Here is a 21,275-nt window from a genome sequence, read left to right as displayed (position 1 = left end):
GGGTCTTATTGGTAGGCTCAATGCACAGCAAGCCAAGGGTGGACCCCGGGGGCTGGGCTGCTTTGAACTGCTCTCTGCCAAAGGCCTGGCTCCACCCTGGGGCCCAGAGGTGGGGCCAGGGCCCTCCTTTGCTCTATACTCTGCCTAGGTGAGCCTGGTGGTACCCTCAGGGCAAAGTGGGGGAACCTGAAAATGCATTTCTGGATCTCTCCCTGGTGCTGGTTCACAGAGCACAGGAGCTGCAGGGCCAGGCAGAGCTAACTACAGAGCCCCCACTGGGTACTACTCATCCACTCTTGCCCCAGCCCTGTGTAGAGGTCGAGGTACAAGGAGGGTAGGTGGCTTGCCTGAGGTCATACACCTGTGAGTGGCCCAGCCAGGACTCAAATCCCAACAGCTGCCTGAGCCGCCTCTCCAGGTATGTGTGCCAAGTCAAAAGGATTATGGGGAAGCTGCTGCTGGAGTGGCCAGAACTCCTGCACCTGCGGTGGCCATGTTGGAATGGGCTTCTGGAGGATGAGGTCAGCCCAAAGTTTAGACAGAATCTTGTGTGAAATTTTCCAAGTCTGAAAACTGTTTTGGGCACACAGAATATGCCTGCAGGCTAGACTTCCCCCTCAGGCTCTGGTTTGGAACCTCAGGGTGTTGTTCACTGTGAGATGGAGACACTAAGTTTTAGAGCTAGAAAGGGCCTCTGAGATCATCTAGAACCTTCTGCAACAATGAAAATGTTATCTATTTTCTGCTGTCCAATGCAATAGCCAGCTGATAGCAACATGTGGCTTCTGAACACTTTAAATGTGTCAGTATGACCGAGAAACTAAATTTTTCTTCTTACCCGTACCTGTTGCTGTCGAGGCGATTCTGACTCTTAGTGACCCAAAAGGACAGAGTAGAACTGCCCCACAGAGTTTCCAAGGAGCGCCTGGTAGATTTGAACTGCTGACCTTTTGGTTAGCAGCTGCACCACTTAACCGCTACACCACCAGGGTTTCCATTTTTCTTCTTACTTAATGTTAATTAATTTAAATTTAAATAACCACATGTGGCCAGGGGCGACCACATTGGAACCTGCAGGTCAGGGGCAGCTAGGAATGTTGTGGGATTTGGGACTGCCACAATGATGGGATGCAGCTGGCATTTACCGGGCAGGCAGAGATGCTAAACTTCCTGCCCCGGCTGGATAAAGCACACAAGGGCAAGCAGCCCTCCCCACAGGGCTCCTGGAGCACCTGCCGCAAAGCCCAATCCCATCAATTGACTAAAGGCCAGACAAGCTCATGGGGCCTGGCAAAGCTGGGGCCTCCTGCATCCTCAGAGTAAGCAAGGGAGGGCTCAGTCAGCAGCCAGCTCCTGAGCTTCCTGTCCTGGCCAGGGACAGGAGCTGCCTGGGTAAGCCCCTTGCAGGGGGGCTCAGGCCTTGGGGTTCTCTGGGACTCTCCTTCCCAGGGGGAGACTACTGGAGCCCTACACCACTGCCCTGCGGGGAGGACCCAGCTCTAGTGTGAGCCCACTCTCACCCTCTGCTCTTAGCAAACCAAGCCAAGGCCCCAGGGCTGGCCCCTTTGGGGCCTGAGCTGCATGGAGGGGACACAGCTGCCAATGCTCAGAGAGGGTGGGTCTTCCTCAGATGAGAGAGACTCCGTTCCAGGACTGGAGTTAGGGACAAAGGCGGCTCCAAGGGGGTTCCTTGATGCCTCCCCGCGGATCCCGGGACCTGGGGATCTGCTGCCAAACCCAGAGGGTCTTTTTCTGCTCACCCCTCCCTGCTTCCTGAGCCAGGTCCAAAACTGATTAAAACTAAGTAAAAAGCGCTGCCCAGGGAATGACAAAATTACTAAAATTCTCTTTTCTTCCCTCATTCTATTGTTCTCTTTCCATCTGGTGCTCCAGAGATCAGCTAAAGTCACTGGTTACTGTGGTAACCGTCCCCCACTGTACCCCCCACGCCGGCGCAGCCACAGCCTGCCCCAGGCCTGAGGGCTCCCAGCCTGGCTTGTCCAGCTCCAGTCCTCCCCCCATGGACACACCTGCCTGTTCAGGCCCCCCGCCCCCGCCTCGGGCCCAAGTGCAAACAAGGGGGAGAAAAACTTTTCCCCAACTTGCCTCAAACTTTGACTTGGCTCCCACATCTCCAAGCAAAGTGAGCAAAGCGAGTCAAGAAGGGAAAGCAAGCAGAGGAGGAGGAGGAGGAGGAGGAGGAGGAGGAGGAGGAGGAGGAGGAGGAGGAGGAGGCAAGTGAGGCAGCAGCGGAAGAGGGGAGAGCAGGCAGGCTCAGGGCAGTGGTTCCAGTGCAAGCTCGAAGAGCCAGAGCTGCAGGCAGCTCAGGGCAGCAGGAGGGAGGGGGAGGGAGAGGGAGAGGGAGTAGGGAGGAGGGAACCATTTCGCCTCAGTGCCAGCCCAGAGCCAGGGGAGTGGCCCGCCTGGTGTCCCTTCCTCTGGCACCCCCTCCCACCCTCTGCCAGCAGGGCTCCCTTAGCTTCCCTGGCACAGAGTGGAGGGGGCTGGCTCCAGCCCCTGCTCAGAGCCATTGTTTTTCTTCTCAACACCCCCAAGTTCAAGTTCATCTGGGTGTTACATCATGTCTGGTTGCTCCTGGAAACCAGACGGGTCAGACGTGACTCTGGGGAAAGGGGGTGGGAAACTGGAAAGGGGTGAAGTTCTCTTTCCCTCCCCTCCTTGCCACTAGGGAGCTCTGAAGTTTGAAGTTTGACAAAGTTTTTTGGTCTTTTTTTTTTTTTTTTTCCTTTGAGGGAGGGAAAGGAAAAGGAAAAAACACACGCACACACACACACACACACAAAAACTCTCAAACCACACACACAAAACTTCCATCCACCAACTTTCTCTGACCTCAGAGCAGACACGGAACAGGAGCCCAAAGAGGCACCCCAGGGCTCTGTGTAGAGGTGGATTTCCCGGGGCTGAGCTTTGGGGCCCCTCAAAAGCCCTGGGTTCACATGGCTGTGGTTTTGTAAAATTTCTGAGAGATACTTTTCTTCTTTTCTGAAACGGGGGACCCCACATTGTAAGAGCCACAGATCTCCTAAAAGTGCATCTGCTCTGCTCCCAAGACTGGCTCTCCCTGTCCCCCAGGGCCCCGGCCTCTGCGGGACTATCCCCAGCCTGCTGGGGACAGACTATGGGGAGGCCCATGGGTGTGTATGCCTGTGCACATGTGCACGTGTAAAGCCGCGCCCAGGGACCTCCAGCGGGAAGGCTGAGGGGCTGGCCCATTTCCTTTCCTTGTGAGAACTGGGGGTGGTGTCAGCAGACCACAGAGCAGAGGTGGGGGCTCAGCGGCTTGGCCTTCCCTCTAACAGGATTCATCTGGACTTGGGGGAGGAGCCTCCTAGGCAGCAGCGGGCCCTGCCCTGCCCTTGGTGCCAGAGACTCCAGGCACGAAGCCCACTGAGCCTGTTCTGTCTTTCCCCACCCATTGCCCAGCCCACCCAAAGCCAGGGAAGAGAGGAGGGCTGAGGGCCAGAACTTCCCGCCCGAGCAGGAGCAGGCGCAGGCGCAGGAGCAGGAGGAAAGCAGAGGCAGGCGCTATCCCTCTCCTGAACGGGGCCCTCAGTCCCAGGCTTCCATCTTTGCTTCCATCAGGCCTGACCCAGAATGCCTCCAGCCCTGGGTCCTTGGCAGCCATCCTCAGGGCCGGGGCTGTCAGAGCTAATTATCCAATTAGCTGATTAGCCAGCGAGCCTGGGGGCTGCCTGGGGAGGCAGGCTCAGCTGGGCTGTATGAAAGAGCCTAGACCCTCCAACCCTGCCCCAGCCCCCTCTCCCTGATTGGCTCAAAGGACCCCTTCCTTAACACCAAGATGCCCCAGCTCAGGCCTCTCACTGGCTGGTCCCCCTCCCCACCCCGTGGCCATGTGCGTGTGCGGCCCTCTTACCTGAGACTGCTGTGGGATGTTCAGAAAGTTGCCGTCCCGGGGTCCGATGCTGACAAACCGGTTGGCAGAGGAGGCGCCTGTCGCTGCGAATGCTGTGGGGAGCAGGGGAGAGAGGAAGAGACCCGTCAGGCCTTGGGGGCCCCTGGACACTGCCCTTCGGGGCTGCTAGGAGAGGGAGAGACAGGGTTAGACCGTGCTGGCCACATTTAAGCTGGGGAAGGACAGGGTCAGGACGGGCAGCTGCGCTGGAGGCCACTCCAAGCCTGCCCTCCCCACCCCGAGCCAATCACCCCCACACAGGAGGGACCCCTTTTCCCCCTGGCCAGGAACACACACTGCCACCCTGGCACTGGCAGACACAGCCATTCCTCATCTTTTTTGGCCCTAAGTGAGGGAGGTCCTGGAGGCTGGAGCTGAGAAGTCCCTCAGGCCCGTTCTTTCTTCCTAATGAGGTACTGGGTAGGGGTGGGGACAACCCTTGTCTTAAAGAGCCGTCAGTGGGTGTCTTGGCTTTCTCACTGGCCCCTCTCAGGTCTTGAAGAGAGGGAGTTGGGGGAGGGCGGGAACTCTGGTGGCCCGACCCCATCCTGTTTGGTCAGATCAGGTCCTGGTTCATCTCTCCAAACCAGGAGGCCTGCCTCCTTGCTCTGCCCAGTGCTGCTCCACTCACCACCCTGGGCAACCTGAGGTCTGGGCAGGTGTCTGGGGGAACCCCAACAGGGCCCAAACAAAAGCTGAGCCAGGCAGGATGGGGTCAGAGAGGGGCTTCAGAGCTGGCTGCCTGGCTTGGGCCCAGGGATGGCAGGCTATGGCAGGCCTTCTCCTCTGAGAGACGAGCCAGGCCAAACGGTCCTGTGGTCCCCGGCCTGAGACAGGTGGAGGTAGAGGTGGCCAGAGGGCCTGGCAGGGCCTCAGGACGTGGGAGCCTGGAGTCAGCTGTCCTGGGGCCCGAGGAGGTGAATGGACATATAACCCTTGAGCTCTTCCCAGGTTTCTTATGCACTCAGAGGGAAATAAGAAGTGTCACAGGCTGCCTGGGGGCCCGGCTTGCCCCCAGCCCCAACCCAGGGACCACGTGCTGGAACCAGACTGTCCATCTCTCTCTCCAGGAGCCCCCCAGCCCACTGCCCCCCACCTGCCCACCTCCAATGCCCGTGACCTTGTGTCATGGTGGATGCGGGTGGGAAGATGGCATGAAGAGGATGGAGAAGGGAAAAGAACGCAAACCATGAGAGAAAGAAGGAGAGACAGAGAGGTGACAAGAGAAGAGGTGACATGGCTGCCCTCCCGGTGCTGCCCCTCCTAGCCTTCGGCCTTCAGGCCACCAGAGGGCCAGAGCACTGCCCACCCGTCCCACAGTCGGCACGACGCCCACCCGCCACCTCTCCTGTTCTTCACGTCGGGTCTACCTTGGGCCACTCAACTGAGATTTGTCTCTTCCCTTTGTCAAAATTTGTCATTAGTTTAAAAAAGAGAGAGAGAAGTGAAGTAAGCAGAGGCCCCAGCCCTCCCTGGTCCTTGGAGCATCCAACCTGGGGAAGGAGTTGGAGGGAAGGGAGAAACAAAGAGCAACAAGGAGAAACCCAACATGAGCCTGGTGGCGAGGGCTGCCTGCTGCACCTTGAAAGGCCCAAGGCCATGCGAATGGAACAGGAGGGGGCAAGGCAAAAGAGGATGGTGGTGACGTCGCCTTGTGGTAACATTTAACCTTCTTGGTGTAGGGGGACAACGGAACAACAGAAAATAAAAAACAAAAACACAAAAGACAACAATCACGCATGGAGATGGCATGGCTTCGCCTCCCCACCCCCCACTCCGCCAGCACCCTGTTGTCACGCCCCACTGTGCTCTCCCTCCCGCCCCCCAGAAGGGGCCTGGGCAAGGGGTCCTGCTGGGAGCAGCGGGGGGGCCAGGGGCTTGAAGGGGCCGGCTGGTGCGACTGAGGCCCAGTGTGGCTGGGGCTGGGGGGCTCAGCTCTGCTCTTGTCCGGGAGCTTCGGTGGCGCTCTAGGGGGGGGCCTTGGCAGTGAGGGGGGTGTGTCCTTTTGCACTGGAGACGGTTTGGATGGGTCGGGGACGCTGGGCGTTGTGGTTTGGTTTCATCGTCCACTTACAAGGTGATGGAGGAGTCAAGGCGGCGCCGTCTGGGGCAGTGCTGGTGGATTTGGAATCAGGCATAGGAAGGGGCACAGGTCTGGCCACTGGAGGCGGCGGTGGTAGCAAAAATGACCCCGGGACTTTGCCCTGGCCGCTACCGTTGGGCTGCGAACAACATAAATAGAGTGACGCATGAAGGCACATCACACACAGACACACGCTCCCCTGCGGGCCAAGGCAGCAGCGGCCGGCCCCTCGGGTGGGCTCCCTCGCCACGCCAGCTCGCTCCTCAGAGCGGGCGCTCCCTGTGGAAGGTGCAGAATTTGGCTCCTCTCATCCGGGGCACAGGATGGGTGAGGGTTTAAGGCCTCTCTTTGGTGTCTCGGGTGTTTCTCTCTCTCTTTTTTTTTTTTTTTTGGATCCTCTTTTGAAGTTGTGGGAGGGAAGAAAGGGGGTGTCCGACGGGTAGTTTATTATTTCTTAGGGAAAATGTTTTAGGTACAAAAATGTGCGACCTAGCAATATATGAAGCTGCACCCAGAAGTTCTTGAAGACATTCTCCTGTGGCAGGCAGGGTCAGCCAGCCAGCCCCCCTACCCCAAAACACGCACTGTGCCTCCCTACTGCGGGCCCTTCGACTGGGGCTGGCTGACCCAAGTGAGCCCCATAGGCCTGCAGCTCTATCCCCAGGTCATGGGCTCAGGGAGGACACCTGGTGTTTGGGGGGCTCGCGTCTTGGCTAGGGCAGCCTGTGTCCTCACTGCCTGCAGACAGTGGTGTTCTGGCCTATTCTTGAAAGAATGACATGGGAGGAAACTCCATCGCTGCCAGCTCCTTCTTGTGACGCTCTTCCAGTGGTACTCCCCTGTACGACACCCTCAGAAAGCCAGGGACATTTGGCACCCGTGTCCACTCCTTGTTCTTTGTGCCCTGTTGTGCCTCAAATTCCAGTTTCCTCCTTCAGGTTCCAGGGCCTTGTGTGTACCGGCCTGCAGGCTTCAGGGGAGAGGTAGAGGCTTCCCTGCCTCTTGCAGGCAGTTTCCTTAGAGAGACCTCCCTGGAGCTCTGGGCACGTGCCTCCCGCTGCTTCGGATGGCGCACCCTCAACGGCACCTGAGGCTGAGCTTAGGGAGACCCAGCCTGTGTTCTTCTCCCTAAACTCCAACCTGGCTCCTGTCCCACAGAGCAACGTTCTCCCCTTTCAGCTGCCCAGCTGGGATGCTGCAGGGTTTTCCTCTTATCAGTGGGCAAACCCCAGAGAGTCTACCTCCTGGGTGTCTCCCAGCCAGCTCTTTCTGTCCTCACTGATTTCTCCTGGACTATGGCAGGGAGACTTCTAGTGGGCACCTGGCTAAGTGCCAGGCACTTCACTAACATTATGACTAGTCCCCCAACCACCCTATAAGGCAGTGGTTCTCAACCGGAGGTGAGTCTGCCCCTGAGGGACACTGGCAATGTCTGGCAAGTTTTGGGTGTTGCACAGGTCAGCCCTCCCCACAGAGAATGAACCAGTCCACATGCTAACAGTGCTTAGATTGTCTGACAAAGCTGCCTGTAAGGGAAATGCCACTCTCTCCATTTCACAAATGAGAAATGGAGGCTCTGAGCAGGAGACTGGTTTATTCAAAGTCATCAGCTACCACTGGGAGGCTGGGAATTCACAGTCACGTACACCTGACTCCAGAGCTCCTATGTGTCCTTTCCAGAGGCTGAGCAACCCTCTTCCCCATATCCAAGCTAGCTCAGGGTTCTCTCTTCCTCTGAAATCTCCCACAGCCCCAACTACATCCAACATAAAATACAAGCTGCCCGGTAGGGCAATCTCAGGGCCCCACCGTGGAGCCTGCTGGGGTCTTCAACTATCCATGCCCTCCCCCCCAGGTACTACCCACTCCAAATCAGGTGGTGGTTTCCAGAACACAGCCTGACCCATCTGGGCTATACACTTTGGCTCACCACAGAACCCTCTGTCTGGGAGACCCTTTCTCACACCCTTCAAGGCCCGCTCAGGAAAGACCATCCCCTCCTTGGGAGCCATCCAAACTCCCTGAATCTCAATTGCTGTCTCTCTGCCTGGGGCCATCTGATTATCAGCCCCCCTACCCGAACAGGACGGCAGGGACATTATCTCTGTGTGGCCCACACCTCCCTGAGGGTAGCAGGCAGTGATGTGACTTGAACTGCATCTCCTCGTCTACCCTGCTAGATGTTAAACTCCGAGGACACTGTGGCTGACCCCCACAGGCTGTGCCCTCTGCTCCCTCTGGCTATCTGAGATGGCCTTGGGCCCCAAGATCCTTTGCTCTTAATGACCAGCACGTAGGTCTGATGAACTGTCCCTCTAAAGGGCTCCTGCCCACTCAGGGTGACAACTCTAAGAGGTCTCTGACAAAAACGATCCACGGCTACTGGTCCCCATCTGCATCCTAGCTGGAGCCCCATTGTGCCTTTGGTTGGCTCTCTGGCTTCCAGAAGGCAGGGATTTCCAGCTCTGCAGGTGGACGCTGAGTTACAACCAGTGGCCACTCTCCCTTATTTCCACAGCCTGGCTTGTTCCAATCATGGCAGTTTCAGCAGGTCACAGCCTCACTAATTCTCCTCTTAGAGCCTTCCTGAGCTTGGCTCCTGAGGGCCTGGAGCCCAGGAACATTCCAGACAGGCCCTGCCACAAAAGGGTGGCCTCTGCTTCCCTCTAGTCTGCAGAGTCAGCTCCCCCAGGAGTATCTAAATCATTAACCCTGCCAGTAACACTAATACTGGCCCAATATAGCTGCACACAAAAACCCATGGACTTAAAAAATTCAGTTTTTAAAAGCAGTTTCCAATCAGCCCATCTGTAGGCTAGGATGTCTCAGCTCTGGCTGGGGTGCAAATCAAGGTTTAAAAAATATCAGTCTTATGACTTTGCGGTACCTGAAGCCTTGTAAGTTAAGAGCCAGAAGGAACCTAGCAGGTCTGGTCACTCCGTCGGTTGTCAGAGTTGAGCTCGAGCCCAGGCTCTCCCATTGGGCCCTGCAGTATCTCCGTCGCGTTTACTTAATGGTCTCTTCTCTGCCTGAAATACAGTTCATCAGGCACGCTCCTTCCGCCCCCTGCATTGCCTCTGACTGGTGTCTCCATCTGGCTTTGGCCTCTGCTGACTTGGTTCTTCTAAATCAGACGACTTAACCCGGGGTCCAAGGACAAGTTACAGGAGCGTCTGGAAACCTTCCTGAAATTGTCTGTAAAGTTTTTGTACGCTTCTTTTCCTGGCAGGATGATATGGAACTTCAGCTTCTCAAGGTTAGGGATACTCCTGCCGGCTCTAGGTCAGTGGTTCTCAAAGTGGGGCCCCTGACCAGCAATAGCATCAGCATCACCTGGGAACTTGTTAGAAACGCAGATTCTTAGTCCCACCCCAGACAGACTGAATCGGAGCCCTGCAAGTGAGGCCTAACCACGTCCAGGTGACTCTCAGGCACAGCAAGTCTGAAAGCCACTGCTCCAAAGGTGGTCATGGAGCAAGTACAGGCTGGCACTACCCCTCCCTGCAGTGGGACACCTGCAGAATCCCAAGCCTTTGGCTCTCTCTGCATAGCACGGTACCGTCTCTAACACCATGCTGCAGTCTCTAGCATCTCTCAGAAGCTGGGGCAGGCCCCATCAAGCAGGCCCCCTACCAACCACTCTCCTTGTCCGTTTGTCACAACAGGTACAAGACAAAACACAGCTCACCCCAGCTGGGTTATACTCCCTGCTTAACCAGGGGAGCTATTTGGAGCCCTGTCTGCTGAATTTTGTCCACAGCCTACTCAGAACAAGAGCATGCCTCAAGAAGAGAACCTTCCAGGCAGAGCGGAACGCTCACTATCGAACAGTCAAGGGAGAGGCCAGGTCTCAGCCCTCACAATGGCCAGGGGACTGCTGAACCACTCTCTCTTGGGTCCTGTGGGTTAGGTTTGGCTCCTTAAGTTAAACTGGTCCTGCGGTCAGCCTCATTTTGTTTACAAACCCCGGACAGCTCTGTAGGTGAGAAGGCAGGCAAGGCGGCATTCCTGGCCTCTCTGATCTTGGGAAGCCAAACTCCAAACCCCAGGCCCCTTGGAGGCTGGGAGATAGGCTGGTGGCAGCTGTTAAGAGGCATATCCATTCTTCCCTCCATACCCCTCAAAGTAGATGGAGTTTGTTCAGAGAGGTGGGAAAGTCTAAGTGTGTGCTAAGGAGCTGCAGAGTCAGCAAGAGATTTATACCCTCATGGGCAAAGGGGACAGGAGACAAGGAAAGCAGAAGGAGAGCAAGCAGAGGGACGGAAGAGGAACAGCTCCCATTCTGACAGAGAGAGCCGGTAGGGTGAGACAGGGCCTGGAAGTTACATGAACATGTTCTTTCTTCCAGGCCCCGCCCCAAATCCATTAGCCAGTGCTCAGCAAATGCCTGCTCCAGGCAGAGCCACCAAAGCCGCGCTGGGGAGGCTGCCCGCTGTGGGCACTGAGTGGGCTTTCAGAGCACATTTCGTCGCGACCCAGGCCCTCTGAGCATCCTCCCCTGGCCTCTCACAGAGGCTTCTGAGCTGGAACGGCTGGACTGGAAAAGAGATGGGGCTTCTCAAAGGGCAGCCTGCTGCTGGGGCTCCAGAACCTTCCTAGAGGTTTAGAAACCACTGTACTCCAACTTGAGTGGTCCCCAAGGGGGCTCGGCTCTTAGAAGACTGAATGAGGACCACTGCCCCATGGAAGGGTCATCCATCTCTGGCCCACTAACTCCTGGGATCATTCCTTTGGTTCAAGTGGCCCCGCATTTCTGCTCATCAGTGACTGAGGCCTGAGGGCCCACTGATGGAGAAGGGTCACAGAAGGTCACCCAGGTAGCAGCCCTCTCCCAGGAGCAGAAGGGTTTCCAACACTCCAGAACCGTAATTGACCTAAGGTTTGGTGACACTTGTAAAGAGTCAGGCCACCAGGAGCCTCCTTAATGGCCCCTTTGGGATGGGGCCTTCCTTCTAGAAAGGTAGTCCTCACCTGCGTACAATCTTGCCCCCTAGGGCACGTTCAGCCATGTCTGGCGGTATTCTTGATTATCACAACTAGGGGGAGGTAGTACCGCATCCAGTGGGGCAAGGCCAGGGATGCTGCTAAACATTCTACAGTGCACCAGACTGCCTTCCCACAACACAGACCAATCAGGCCCCAAATGTCAATAGTGCCGTGCCTAGGAATCCCTGGTTGGAACTTGCCAGGGGGTGTTAACACGTAGGAGCCCAGCACTGGGTTGGACAGTTCACTCCCACTGGGGGAACAGAGACCACAGGGAGGACGAGGAGCCCCATTAACATGGGCCCAGCCACTCCCCTTGCCTCTCTGGACCATAATGGCCAGGCCCTAATCTGTAAGTGGACCCCCACCCCCAGACCCAGAAAACTGAGGCATTCAGCACTACCAGCTCCCTGCTGCTCCAGCCCCAGGGGCGTCCCGGCTTTCTGGTTCTCTCCCTGTGAGCCCTGAGACAGACAGACAGACGCAGAGATGAGACTGTAGTGGGGCTTCTGGGCCCTTTGGACTCACCTGTCCGGTGGCCTGGCCCGAGCCATCGGAGCACACAAACTGCACAAACTCCTTCAGCGAGTCCTGTCCGTGGTGGTGGTGGTAGCGGATGGTTGGGTGTGTGAAGTACGGGCTCGACTGCTGGATGATGGATGTCGAGGGGAAGTGCAGCGCGGACGCTGTGGCCCTGGGGCTCCCTGCATGCACATAGGGAGACAAGGGCATCAGGGACCAGAGGGCAGCTAGTGGGGGCCGGAAGAGGAGAGGAACAGTACTGGTCAGAGCAAGGAGAAGCCAGAAGAAAAGAATGGGGCAGGAGCAGGAGCAGGACTTGGGTGAGGCAAGTGAGGCAAAAACAAATAACGTTTGAATGCAATATTAAAAAAAAAAATCAAATCAGCCCACTATGGCCCATGGGCTAGCCTCCTGTTTTTGTAAACAAAGTCTGACTGAAAGCAGGGCCAGTATTAGGGTGAGGTGGGCTAGGCAGAGCCACGCATGAGCAGGGTTGGATCCTGCCTTTTTTTTTATCTTGACATTCGTTCGTCATATTTTTTGCATTTTTTATTTTTTAAAAATATTATTTATCTTGATGACTCGGTTTTCGGTGCCCCCTTAAACTCTGCACCTGAGACAAGTGCTGAGCTTGCCTCAGGGGGTCCAGGCCCTGGGTCGGAGCCTGGGTGAGGGCTGAGAGAAAGCAGATGGCTCTGTGGAGCGCTGGACAAAGACACAGCCCCACACCAGGGTAGGACACGATATGCTCTGCAACGCGCACACTCGTCTCCACACCCAGAGGCGAACACCTGGCTGCCACAGCCATTCTGGTGTGCTCAGCCCCATGGCCCTCGCACACGCTCCCTCGCACACAGGATTCCCACCCCTGTGCAGGCCCCAGCTCTTCCCCGCTGCTTCGAGCCCCTCGCGCTACCCGTCTGTTTCCAATCAGCTTGCTCTTGCTCTCGGTTTCATTAGGGGCTGAGGAAACTTGGCTTCTCTCTGGAGTTCATAAAAGCCGAGCGGAATGGGCCTGCGCCCTCCTGCTGCCTGCCGGCCTGGGCTCCCACCCCCAGTGTGCGTCTACCATGCCCTGCCCAGCGCTATTGGCCTCTGGGCTCCCAGCCAAAAGGCCTCGAGGAGGAAGCTGGGAGAGTAAACCCGCTGTTCCCCATGTCCCTCAGAAGGGCCCAGGAGACTGCCGGCCGACATAGGGATGTGTCCAAGAAAGTTAAGACCTCTTTCTGCCAGATGGGTGCTGAGGGAGTGCAGAAGAGAGTGAGGGAGTGACAGAGGTCAAGGACTCAGGTCTTCTGACTTCCTGCCTGACTCCACCCCTCAGAAAGGGATAGATCTGAAACAGGAGAGTGGCCAGCAGGCCAACTGTTGCAGGGCTCCTTCTGCTGGAGAGCTCCCCCAAGCGCCCTGTTTTCTAGCCCTTCATTTCCAGAGGAAACCCTGGTGGAATAGTGGTTAAGTGCTAGGGCTGCTAATCAAAGGGTCGGCAGTTCAAATCTGCCAGGTGCTCCTTGGAAACTCTATGGGGCAGTTCTACTCTGTCCTACAGGGTCACTATGAGTCGGAATCGACTGGACAGCACTCGGTTTGGAAGCCCTATGGGGCAGTTCTACTTTATCCTATAGGGTCACACTATAAGTCGGAATCGACTTGACTGCACTGGCTTTGGTTTTTTTTTTTTTGTTTGTTTGTTTCATTTCCAGAGAGGAGACCTAGAAAAGCGAGCTGGCTTCCGGGCCAGTGCTCCTTTCAATCTGCGCCCACACGCCAACCTGGGTTAATGCTGGGAAACCAGAGCCTGGGCTCAACCAGGAGTTGGTAGAGAAGAGCTGGGAAGAGGGCAGAGGGGACACTGGTGCTTGCCCCCCATAGCCAGCGGGAAGAGAGGAGACTGGAGGGGCGGCCCGAGGCCTCTGTGGTTGGAGGAGGCCTCAGAATGAATGAGGCCTGTGCCACATGTAGCCACATGTAGCCACATGTAGCCCACACACTAGCCAGGCACATGAGAGGGAGAAGTGGGTGAGACAGTGCTTGAGGATGCGGCGAGGAGGCCAAGGAGACCAGCCTGGTTCAGAGGAGGTGCTGCCGGTGGAAGGAGGGTCCGTGCCTGTGCCTACCCACTGCTGTACCGTGTGGCCCACTCAGAAAGCTCAGGGCTGTCACTCTGGGGTTGCTTCTCCATGCGTGCGGCTGCCCCTCCGTGCTCCGCAGCCTCCCCACTGCCCCCCTGGACACCGCCCCCCCAATTTCTCACCTGGTCTGACTCCAGCAAGCACAGGCAGCGGGTGGTGGGTGAAAGCCATGCGCGGGGAGCTGCTCTGGGAGGAGAGGGCACTGCAGAAGTCCAGCTTTCCTGACTTCTTTAGAGAAGCCGGGCCTGGGGGGGAGGAAGCAGCAACACAGGGCAGGTTTAGCTGGGCCGGGCAGGTTTAGCTGGGCCGGGCAGGAGCAGGGGAAGGCGGAAGCCAGCAGTCTGCTTCTTCTTTCCTCACCCCTCCTGAGCACCCTCCCCATCACGCTCTCTCCACTTCTGAGGCCTGCCTGGGGAGAGGAGCATGAGGTCCCTGGGTTCCAGTGGGGCGGTGTGCACTGGGCAGGGGCTGGCCCCCGACAAGCAGATATCAAGCTCAGCGGGGGCCGAGGAATGCAGGGGCAGTGGGCAGTGAGGAAGGAGAGAGGAGGTAAGCCTGGGAGGGATGGGCTGGGGTCTGTTCCAGGGTGCCCTGGGCTCTGCTGGGGAGGAGCCAGAGCTCCTTGCTCTGCCTTCAGCTTCCCCCAGGGGCAGTGCTGGGCAGGAAGCGAAGCCACCGGTCTCAGGCCAATTGCAGGGAAGACGAAGCACCTGCCCCACGGAGGAGAGGGCAGGGAAGAGGATGGAGGCCTGGGGAGTCCTTGGGCTGCTGGGGGCCTGGGCACTGGGTGCAAAGCTGCACCAGAAAGACTTTTTTGGCCAAAAGGCTCAAACCTAGGATGCTGTAGAACAGGTTGTTTGAGGGCTTTGCTCTGTTCCCGGTGCCAGGGTCGGGTGTAGTAGCATGCACCAGGAGGGGGTGGGGTACAGAGAACACCCCACCTGAGCTCTGCCTCTAGGAGCCTGATGTCACCAACCCAGGTCATCTCTGCCCAGTGGTCTGGCTGTGCCCAGTAGTCACGGAGCTCAAAGGATACCAGGACAAAGCAAAGCCCTGGGCTGCTTCTGGGCAGCAGCACTCCCTTGGGCAGGTAAACCCACTCTCACTCACTACTGTCCTGGGCTGAGGCTGGGAGGGGTCAGGTGGGGTGAGGGCAAATCTCTAGAGCTACCATTTTTAAGGGGCAAACCGAATCAGTTTTGGTGGGGGCTGGGGGTTGCAGAACAAGAAATAAGAACCATCTTAACCACGGAGGGAAGAGGAAGGGGAGGGAGAACTCTCAGCCCGCCAGCAGAGGTGTTATCTGGCGGCAGCTGTGTGCCACCTGATAGCTGGCATGGTGGGGAAGGGGGGCTTCCCACCAGCTGTGCACAGCTGTCCCCGCTGCCGCACAGCGCCTCCCCAGCTGTTGCCCATCCTGCAGCTGGGCTGCTTAATTGGCGATTTGTCGGCAGTACAGGCAAACAACATGGGGGGAGGGGAAGGCGTGACAGAGGAAAAGAGGGGAAAGTGAGGGAGCTGGGGTGTGGCAGGAGGACATTGGGGGGCATGACAGGGCTGCTGGAAGAAATGGCGGACGGGAGAGCAGACAGCTGAGAGAGGCGAGAGCACAGCCTGGGGAGAGGAGGGCTCCTCAGGAACTGGGTCTGGGAAGAAAGGGGCCTGAGGGATGCCCCAGGAGTCAGCTGAAGACAAGGCCCTTGAGGCCCTCCCTGGTGCAGTTCTTCCGGAAGGCATCATTGACTGAGGCCCTGGCTGGGGACCTGGGACTCAGCCCCAGAGTCTTCAGGGCCTTCTCAACCCCTTCTTTCTCTGGCCTCCGGACTCCCCAGGGAAGCACCTGGACTGTGGCTGGCCCAGGTCTCAGCCTGCCGAAAGGAGACCCTGGGAGTTGGACACCAAAATGCTGCAGAAGCGAGCCTCCTTTGGTGGTCTAGAGGCCCTTCACTCAGTCCCAGGCCAGGGTCGAGCCCCCCTCCCCTCCTCCCAGAAGCCCAGAGCCTGCATTCAGGGGGCAGCAGGACAGCCGCTGAGCACTGCCCCTCCCTTCTGTCTTGCTTCTCCCCCAGCCCTGGCCTGCTGCCTATCCACCTCCCCTTTCCAGCTGAGGGCACATCTGGACAACATCAGACATAGCAACGTCAGGTCCAACCCTCATCCACCTGTGTCAGAGAACTAAGCCCTGTTCACGAGCCTCATCAGCCTTTTCAGAGCAGATCCGCTCTGTGCATGCCCACACACCCTGGGCCTATACTCCCAGCACCCATGTCATGAGGACACATACAAGCTGTAGGGCCTTCCTCCCAGCCCCATGGGTACACACGCACACACACACACTCACAGGTGTGCAGCCACTCCATTCCACCTGGGCTCACCCAGTGGGTCCACTCACTCAGTCAAAGATTGGAGGCGATGGTGGGTGAGCTTGACAGAAAGGGGGTGGTTAAAGGGGATTGAGAAGGACTGAGCTGGCTTCCTATAGATCCTCCCCTCAGAACCTTCTCCCATCCCTGGCTTCTCTTCCTGGTCTAAAAAAGCCTCTGCTTGTTCACTACTCGTCTCCGGTCATCTGCGTGAAGCTGGGCCCTTTGGACCAGCATTCTTGACCTGGGGCAATTGTGCCCCTGGGATGTCTGAGGGACGTTCGGTAATAGCTGGAAACATTTTTGGTTGTCATACCTGGGGTGGGAGTGCTACTGGCATCTAGTGGCCACGGATGCTGCTAAACACGCTGCGGTGCACAGGAGGGCCCCCATGATCAAGAACATTCTAGCCTCAAATGTCAACAGTGCCCAGGTTGAGAAACTGAACCATGAAGACCATAAGGCTAAGAGCAGGAGGCCAAGGAGGCTCTGAAGAGAAGGCCATGACCCTCCCACTGCAAGGCACCTGACAGTGGGGAAGCCAGTAAGAAGCGGATATTCCTCATGTCCATACCTGCATCCACATCGTTGGGCCACCCGCTGGACTGGCTACTGCCAGCTGCTGGGGAGCGGCCTGTCCCGGGATAGAACACATCGTCGACAGGGCTCTCCATCTCACTGTCATCAATGGACTTGGGGCGCTTGGTGGTGCTGGATGGAGGAGGAAAGCAGGATCAGATGGGACAAGGCTGGTATGAGGCTGCAGGCAATTACCTGGTGTTTGGACTGTACCACTCAGCATGGATAGCCCCTTAGTCCACCGCTCCCTGGAGGTAGAGGAGCCAAACCTTCTCCTCCTCTACCAGCGGCATCTCAGTCTGTGATATCACTGTTCACTGAGCTCCCAAGTCAAAGAGCTTAGGCGCAACCCTCAACTTCTTCCTCCCCCTCAGTCACTATATCCCATCAGCCTGAGGGCCAGGCCAGGGCGAGGTGAGCAAGGTACTCACCTGGGACCCAAAGTGTCAGGGGGTGGTGCCACCAGATAAACAACATTTTAATACACTACTTTAAAAAATCAGAATGAATGCCAAAAATGTCACAATAACCAAAATATCAAAATTTTCAATAAAGTTGGGATCCAACTCTGTCCGCATGACTCACCCTGACTAGGGTGGACTCTCTACTTTCTGGACATCTCTCAACTCCATCCTTCCCTCTCCGCACCACCCCGCTTGGGCCTCCTCAGCTCAGCCTGTCAGGTGGCCTCCTCACTAGCCACCAGTCCCGCCCAAAACTCCTGCTACTGGAGGGAGCTTTCTGGAACACACACAGATAGCACCCCCTGCTCAGAACTCTTCAGGGGTCCCCACTGCCCCAGGATGAAGTCCAAATGCCTTCTTCTGGCTTCCAAAACCCTCTGTGAGGTGGCCCTGCCAGACAGAGGCTGCTGTCTCTTCCTGGAGCATCCACCCCACACCTGTACCAGCCCTTTATATATCTTGGCTCAAACGCCACCTCCCTGAGAGAGAAGCCCTCTTGGGTCCCCACTGGGAGGGCCTTCAGAGCAGAGCCCTGCCTTGTTCGAATTTGTGTCCCAGGCTGTAAGCCGACATGGTGCCAAGTAGGAAGCTCAGCAGGTGGCTCAGCAGAGGGACCAAGGGGACCTCAGAGCTAGCACCCGCAATGAGGGTGACTTTCTGAAGCACCCAGGCTGTACCTGGAACAGCCTGAGACAAGGTGGGAGGGCCAGGGGCTGGACTCACCTGGTGGAAGGAGGGGAGGTGATGGACCGCCGCCCCAGGGTCACCTGGTTGATGTTGTAGTAGCTGGGGCTCTCCAGGTCCGCCAGCGAGAAGTTGGGCCCTGATGCTGTAGCAACAGGTGCTGGGGAAGAAGCGAGAGGATGATGAGACTGGAAGGCACCGGAGGCCCAGCAGGGCCTGTTTCATTGCCACAAGCAGCTTCCTGGAAGCCAGGGTGGCAGACAGGCTGCCCAGACTGCTGAAGAGGCCTCCTCCTGGCTGGGAGTCCTTGAGGAAGAACCCTTTGATTGGACTTTTTTCCTCCAAAGCAGTAGAAACTAGAGATCCAGCTTCTGACTGGCTCTGCTCCACCCAGTACAGTGGCGTGAGCAGAGAGTATCTCAAGAAGCCCTGTCTGCCCCCTAGCCCCTAGAAGACCCCATCAGTAGGGGGAGGTCTGAGCTCTACTTTTCCCACCCTATTCCTGCTGAGCTCAGCCCTGGCCTGTCCCTGGCCCAGAAGGAAGAAGCCCACTTACTCTGTGATACTCTCACCAGCTCAGTCACGTTCCAGACCCCAGAAGTCACGAAACAGTCCTGGAAACTTAAGTGCCCTGAAGAGGGAAAAAGGGGAGTGAGTCAAGGTAAGGCTGCAGGAGGGGGTTACCTGTCCTTTTCCCCCATAGCTCTTCCTCCCTCGCAAGCTCTGTTTCCCACCCAGGCTGGCCCTTGCCCAACCTTTGGGTCTACACTGAAGAGGGGGTATATTTCAGGTGAGCCCCCCTCTCTCGGGGACCACAACTGAAGCTCAAGAGACAGTGGAGTAAAGGGGAAGGATGGGGGAGACCAAGCCAGCCAGGGGCCAGGGTGGGGGAGGGGCAGAGGGGTGTGGCCAGCAGGGGGCAGGGTCACTGACCGTTGGGCAGTGGTTTGATGTCCGCATCTCCTTGCTGGTTTGAACTATCTGATTGTCCGGATTCTGCAGGAGACATAAAGGGGAGGACAGATCAAGACCAAATTTCACACAAAATCTAGCCAAGCCAGGGGCGCTGCCCACCCAGGCTGGCTAACAACTTCATCCTACCCCAAGTAAGGAGAGACCAGAAGAAGGGGAAGGAGGGTTGGGCTCACACCTGGCACAGGTGTGCCCACCTCGCACCACTGACATTTGGGCTGGACCATTCTCTGCTGTGGGGGTCTGTCCTGTGCACTACTGGATATGAAGTGGCATCCCTGGCCTCCACCCACTAGATACCAGTAGCACTCCCAGCTATGACAACCACAAATGTCTCCAGACATTGCCCAATGCGGCCTGGGGACAAAGTCGCCCATGGTTGAGCAGCACTGGCCTAGAGTCAGGGCAAAGAGGACGCCCAGGAGAAGCTACCCTCTAGGCCAGTGCCTGTCTCTGTCCACAGCTGAGGGGAACTCCAGGGACCCCCCAGCCTCACATGCTCTAGCTCCCCAGAGGAGCAGCCCCTTCCCTCAATTAACTCCATCCCTGTCGGTCCACCCCACCCCCACTTCACCTCTGTGCTCACAGGCAGTGCCTGGCAACCCAGAGGGGGAGGTTTGCCCCTGACGCCGTCACCCGTTCTGTGCCAGCCTGTCTGGGCTGTCTCATGCCCTGGTGCCACAGCTGCTCAGAGGGAGCCCCGAGACAAGGGCCCATTGTGCGGTGGGAGCACACAGAGGGCTGGGGGCAGGGTGGAGCGTGCGTGTGAATATTTTGCTGAGCTTGGGAAAGCCCCCCGCCCCCACCCCCCATGCCCTCAAAGCTTTGTGTGCCAGGGGCACAACGGGGACCTCCCGAATGCCTGCCTGGGCACGACAGCTGGAGAGAGCTTGGTGAAGAGGGGGGTCAGCGCAGGTTGTGGGGCAGGCATTTGTTGAAGAATCAGCTGCTCACAGGGGGACAACACAGGGGGTGGCATCTGAACACTGGCGCCCTGGTGTGGGCTGGGGCCTCTCATCTTGCCCACACCCACCTGCTGGCTCAGGAGTCCTCTCTGCACTGGCCTCATAGCCAGGCCAGGGGGGAATGACCAGCTGGGAGTGAGGCCAGCCCAGGAGATAGGGTGGGAGATTCCACTGTCCTCCAGGGGAGTGGGAAGGAGCTGGGCAGGCAGAATGGCAGCCCCTGCCCTCCCCCCCAATTCTCAGAGCAAATGTCTGCCTGGCTAAAGCTGGGGGCATCAGCCAAGTTCCTGGCTGCCTGCCTCTGTGTGACCAGTGGGAAAGGGCAGGCTGTCCCCAGAACAGTTTCAAACCCCCCTCCTGCATCCTTTACCTTGTTTGATTTTTGTTTAATTCCAAAAGTATTAAGTCCCATTGCAACAAATCAAAGCAGCCGAGGTTTATAAGGAAAATGTTTGCAGGACCCCCTGCCCTCTGCAGACTGGGGTACGCTCTTCCACATCTCCCTTTGTACTCACCCCAGTGGTGGCTTTAGGCCTGGGGAGACAGGAAGCCCTCCCTGGGCCAGCTCTTTGTTAGTGCCACTCTCTGCTTGGGAGGGAGCCCACAGTACAGCCTCCACACTTCCTGGGAGAGCAACCTCTCTGCACCACAACCATGGTGGCATGTCACTCTGTCACCTGAGTCCATTCCTGGCTCCCTGGGTCTGAGTCAAGCCCCAGCCGATCTAGGAGGGAGCAACCAAAGGGCCCAAGGCAACAGGCACCCATTCTTGGGCCTCCTTGAACCCACCAGGCCTGTGGCTGTTGCCTCCCACGGCCCAGGTTCACTGTACCAGAGGGCATGGATTCAGGACCAGGTACGCAGGCTCAGGGTCACCGCTACCAACCCCGTCTGTCCAGGACCAACTTGGGCGCCACCAAGCTCTCCAGGCCTGAGTTCATGAGAGGAGGTCCTGGTGTCCACACCAGGGGCACGACATCGGCCACCACCATGGTCGGGGGAGTCGGAACCATACGCCTGTGTGGTGCGCATGCGCGCACTCAGCCCAGGGACAGAAAGATGAGAGAGGATGACAAAGAGATGGAGATGGGCCAGCCACGAGGCAGAGACAAATGGGGGTTAAAGGAAAGCATGGCAGACAGAAAATCATTTTAAACCAAGAAACTGCCCCCAAATGTTATCCTACTATTATTTTTACCAGTGCAATGTAAAGCGGAGCGCTGGAGCCAGTTCCTGGGCGCGGGCGGTGCCACTGCCACGCGCCTCCGAGCTCGGCCCGATCGCTCACTGCTGGCAGCCATTTTAAACCTTGGCAGCCATCTTATGGCTGGCGGCCCCAGCCAGGGCCCACAATGCCGCCACCGCCAGCCCCCAGCATGCTCAACTCAGCCCCAGGACAAAAGGCAGACACACTAGAAATCTGGGCCCAGCCTCTGAGGCTCAGGAGCCAGCCCCAGCAGCAGGGGCAGCTGTGGCCAGAGCCTCACTGCCTTGTTCAAGCCACATTCCAAGAGCAGAAGGGCAGGGAGGGCCATGGCCTCAGGGTGTGGGACACCACCGCTCTGCTCCAAAGCTGCTAAGGCCCCCA

General features: G+C 57.5%; 1 protein-coding gene across 3 annotated transcripts in view; it reads right to left on the bottom strand.

The window, feature by feature from the left end:
* NFIX (nuclear factor I X) overlaps positions 1-21,275 on the bottom strand; it is a 95,004-nt gene that overhangs the window by 3,415 nt on the left and 70,314 nt on the right. For 2 of the 3 annotated variants that reach the window (XM_064280772.1, XM_010593277.3), the window contains exons 3-9: positions 18,684-18,746; positions 18,307-18,381; positions 17,790-17,910; positions 16,598-16,734; positions 13,783-13,905; positions 11,535-11,710; positions 3,899-3,990 (exon numbers count right to left, since the gene is read on the bottom strand). In XM_064280772.1, the coding sequence (XP_064136842.1) occupies positions 3,919-3,990; positions 11,535-11,710; positions 13,783-13,905; positions 16,598-16,734; positions 17,790-17,910; positions 18,307-18,381; positions 18,684-18,746 (767 nt within the window). In that variant the 3' untranslated portion in view covers positions 3,899-3,918. The remainder of the gene's footprint in view (positions 1-3,898; positions 3,991-11,534; positions 11,711-13,782; positions 13,906-16,597; positions 16,735-17,789; positions 17,911-18,306; positions 18,382-18,683; positions 18,747-21,275) is intronic. The other variant, XM_064280773.1, reaches the window with a different exon arrangement.

Source organism: Loxodonta africana, chromosome 3, assembly GCF_030014295.1.
Source record: "Loxodonta africana isolate mLoxAfr1 chromosome 3, mLoxAfr1.hap2, whole genome shotgun sequence".
Lineage (NCBI taxonomy): Eukaryota > Metazoa > Chordata > Mammalia > Proboscidea > Elephantidae > Loxodonta > Loxodonta africana.
This window is presented reverse-complemented; position numbering and strand designations above follow the sequence as displayed.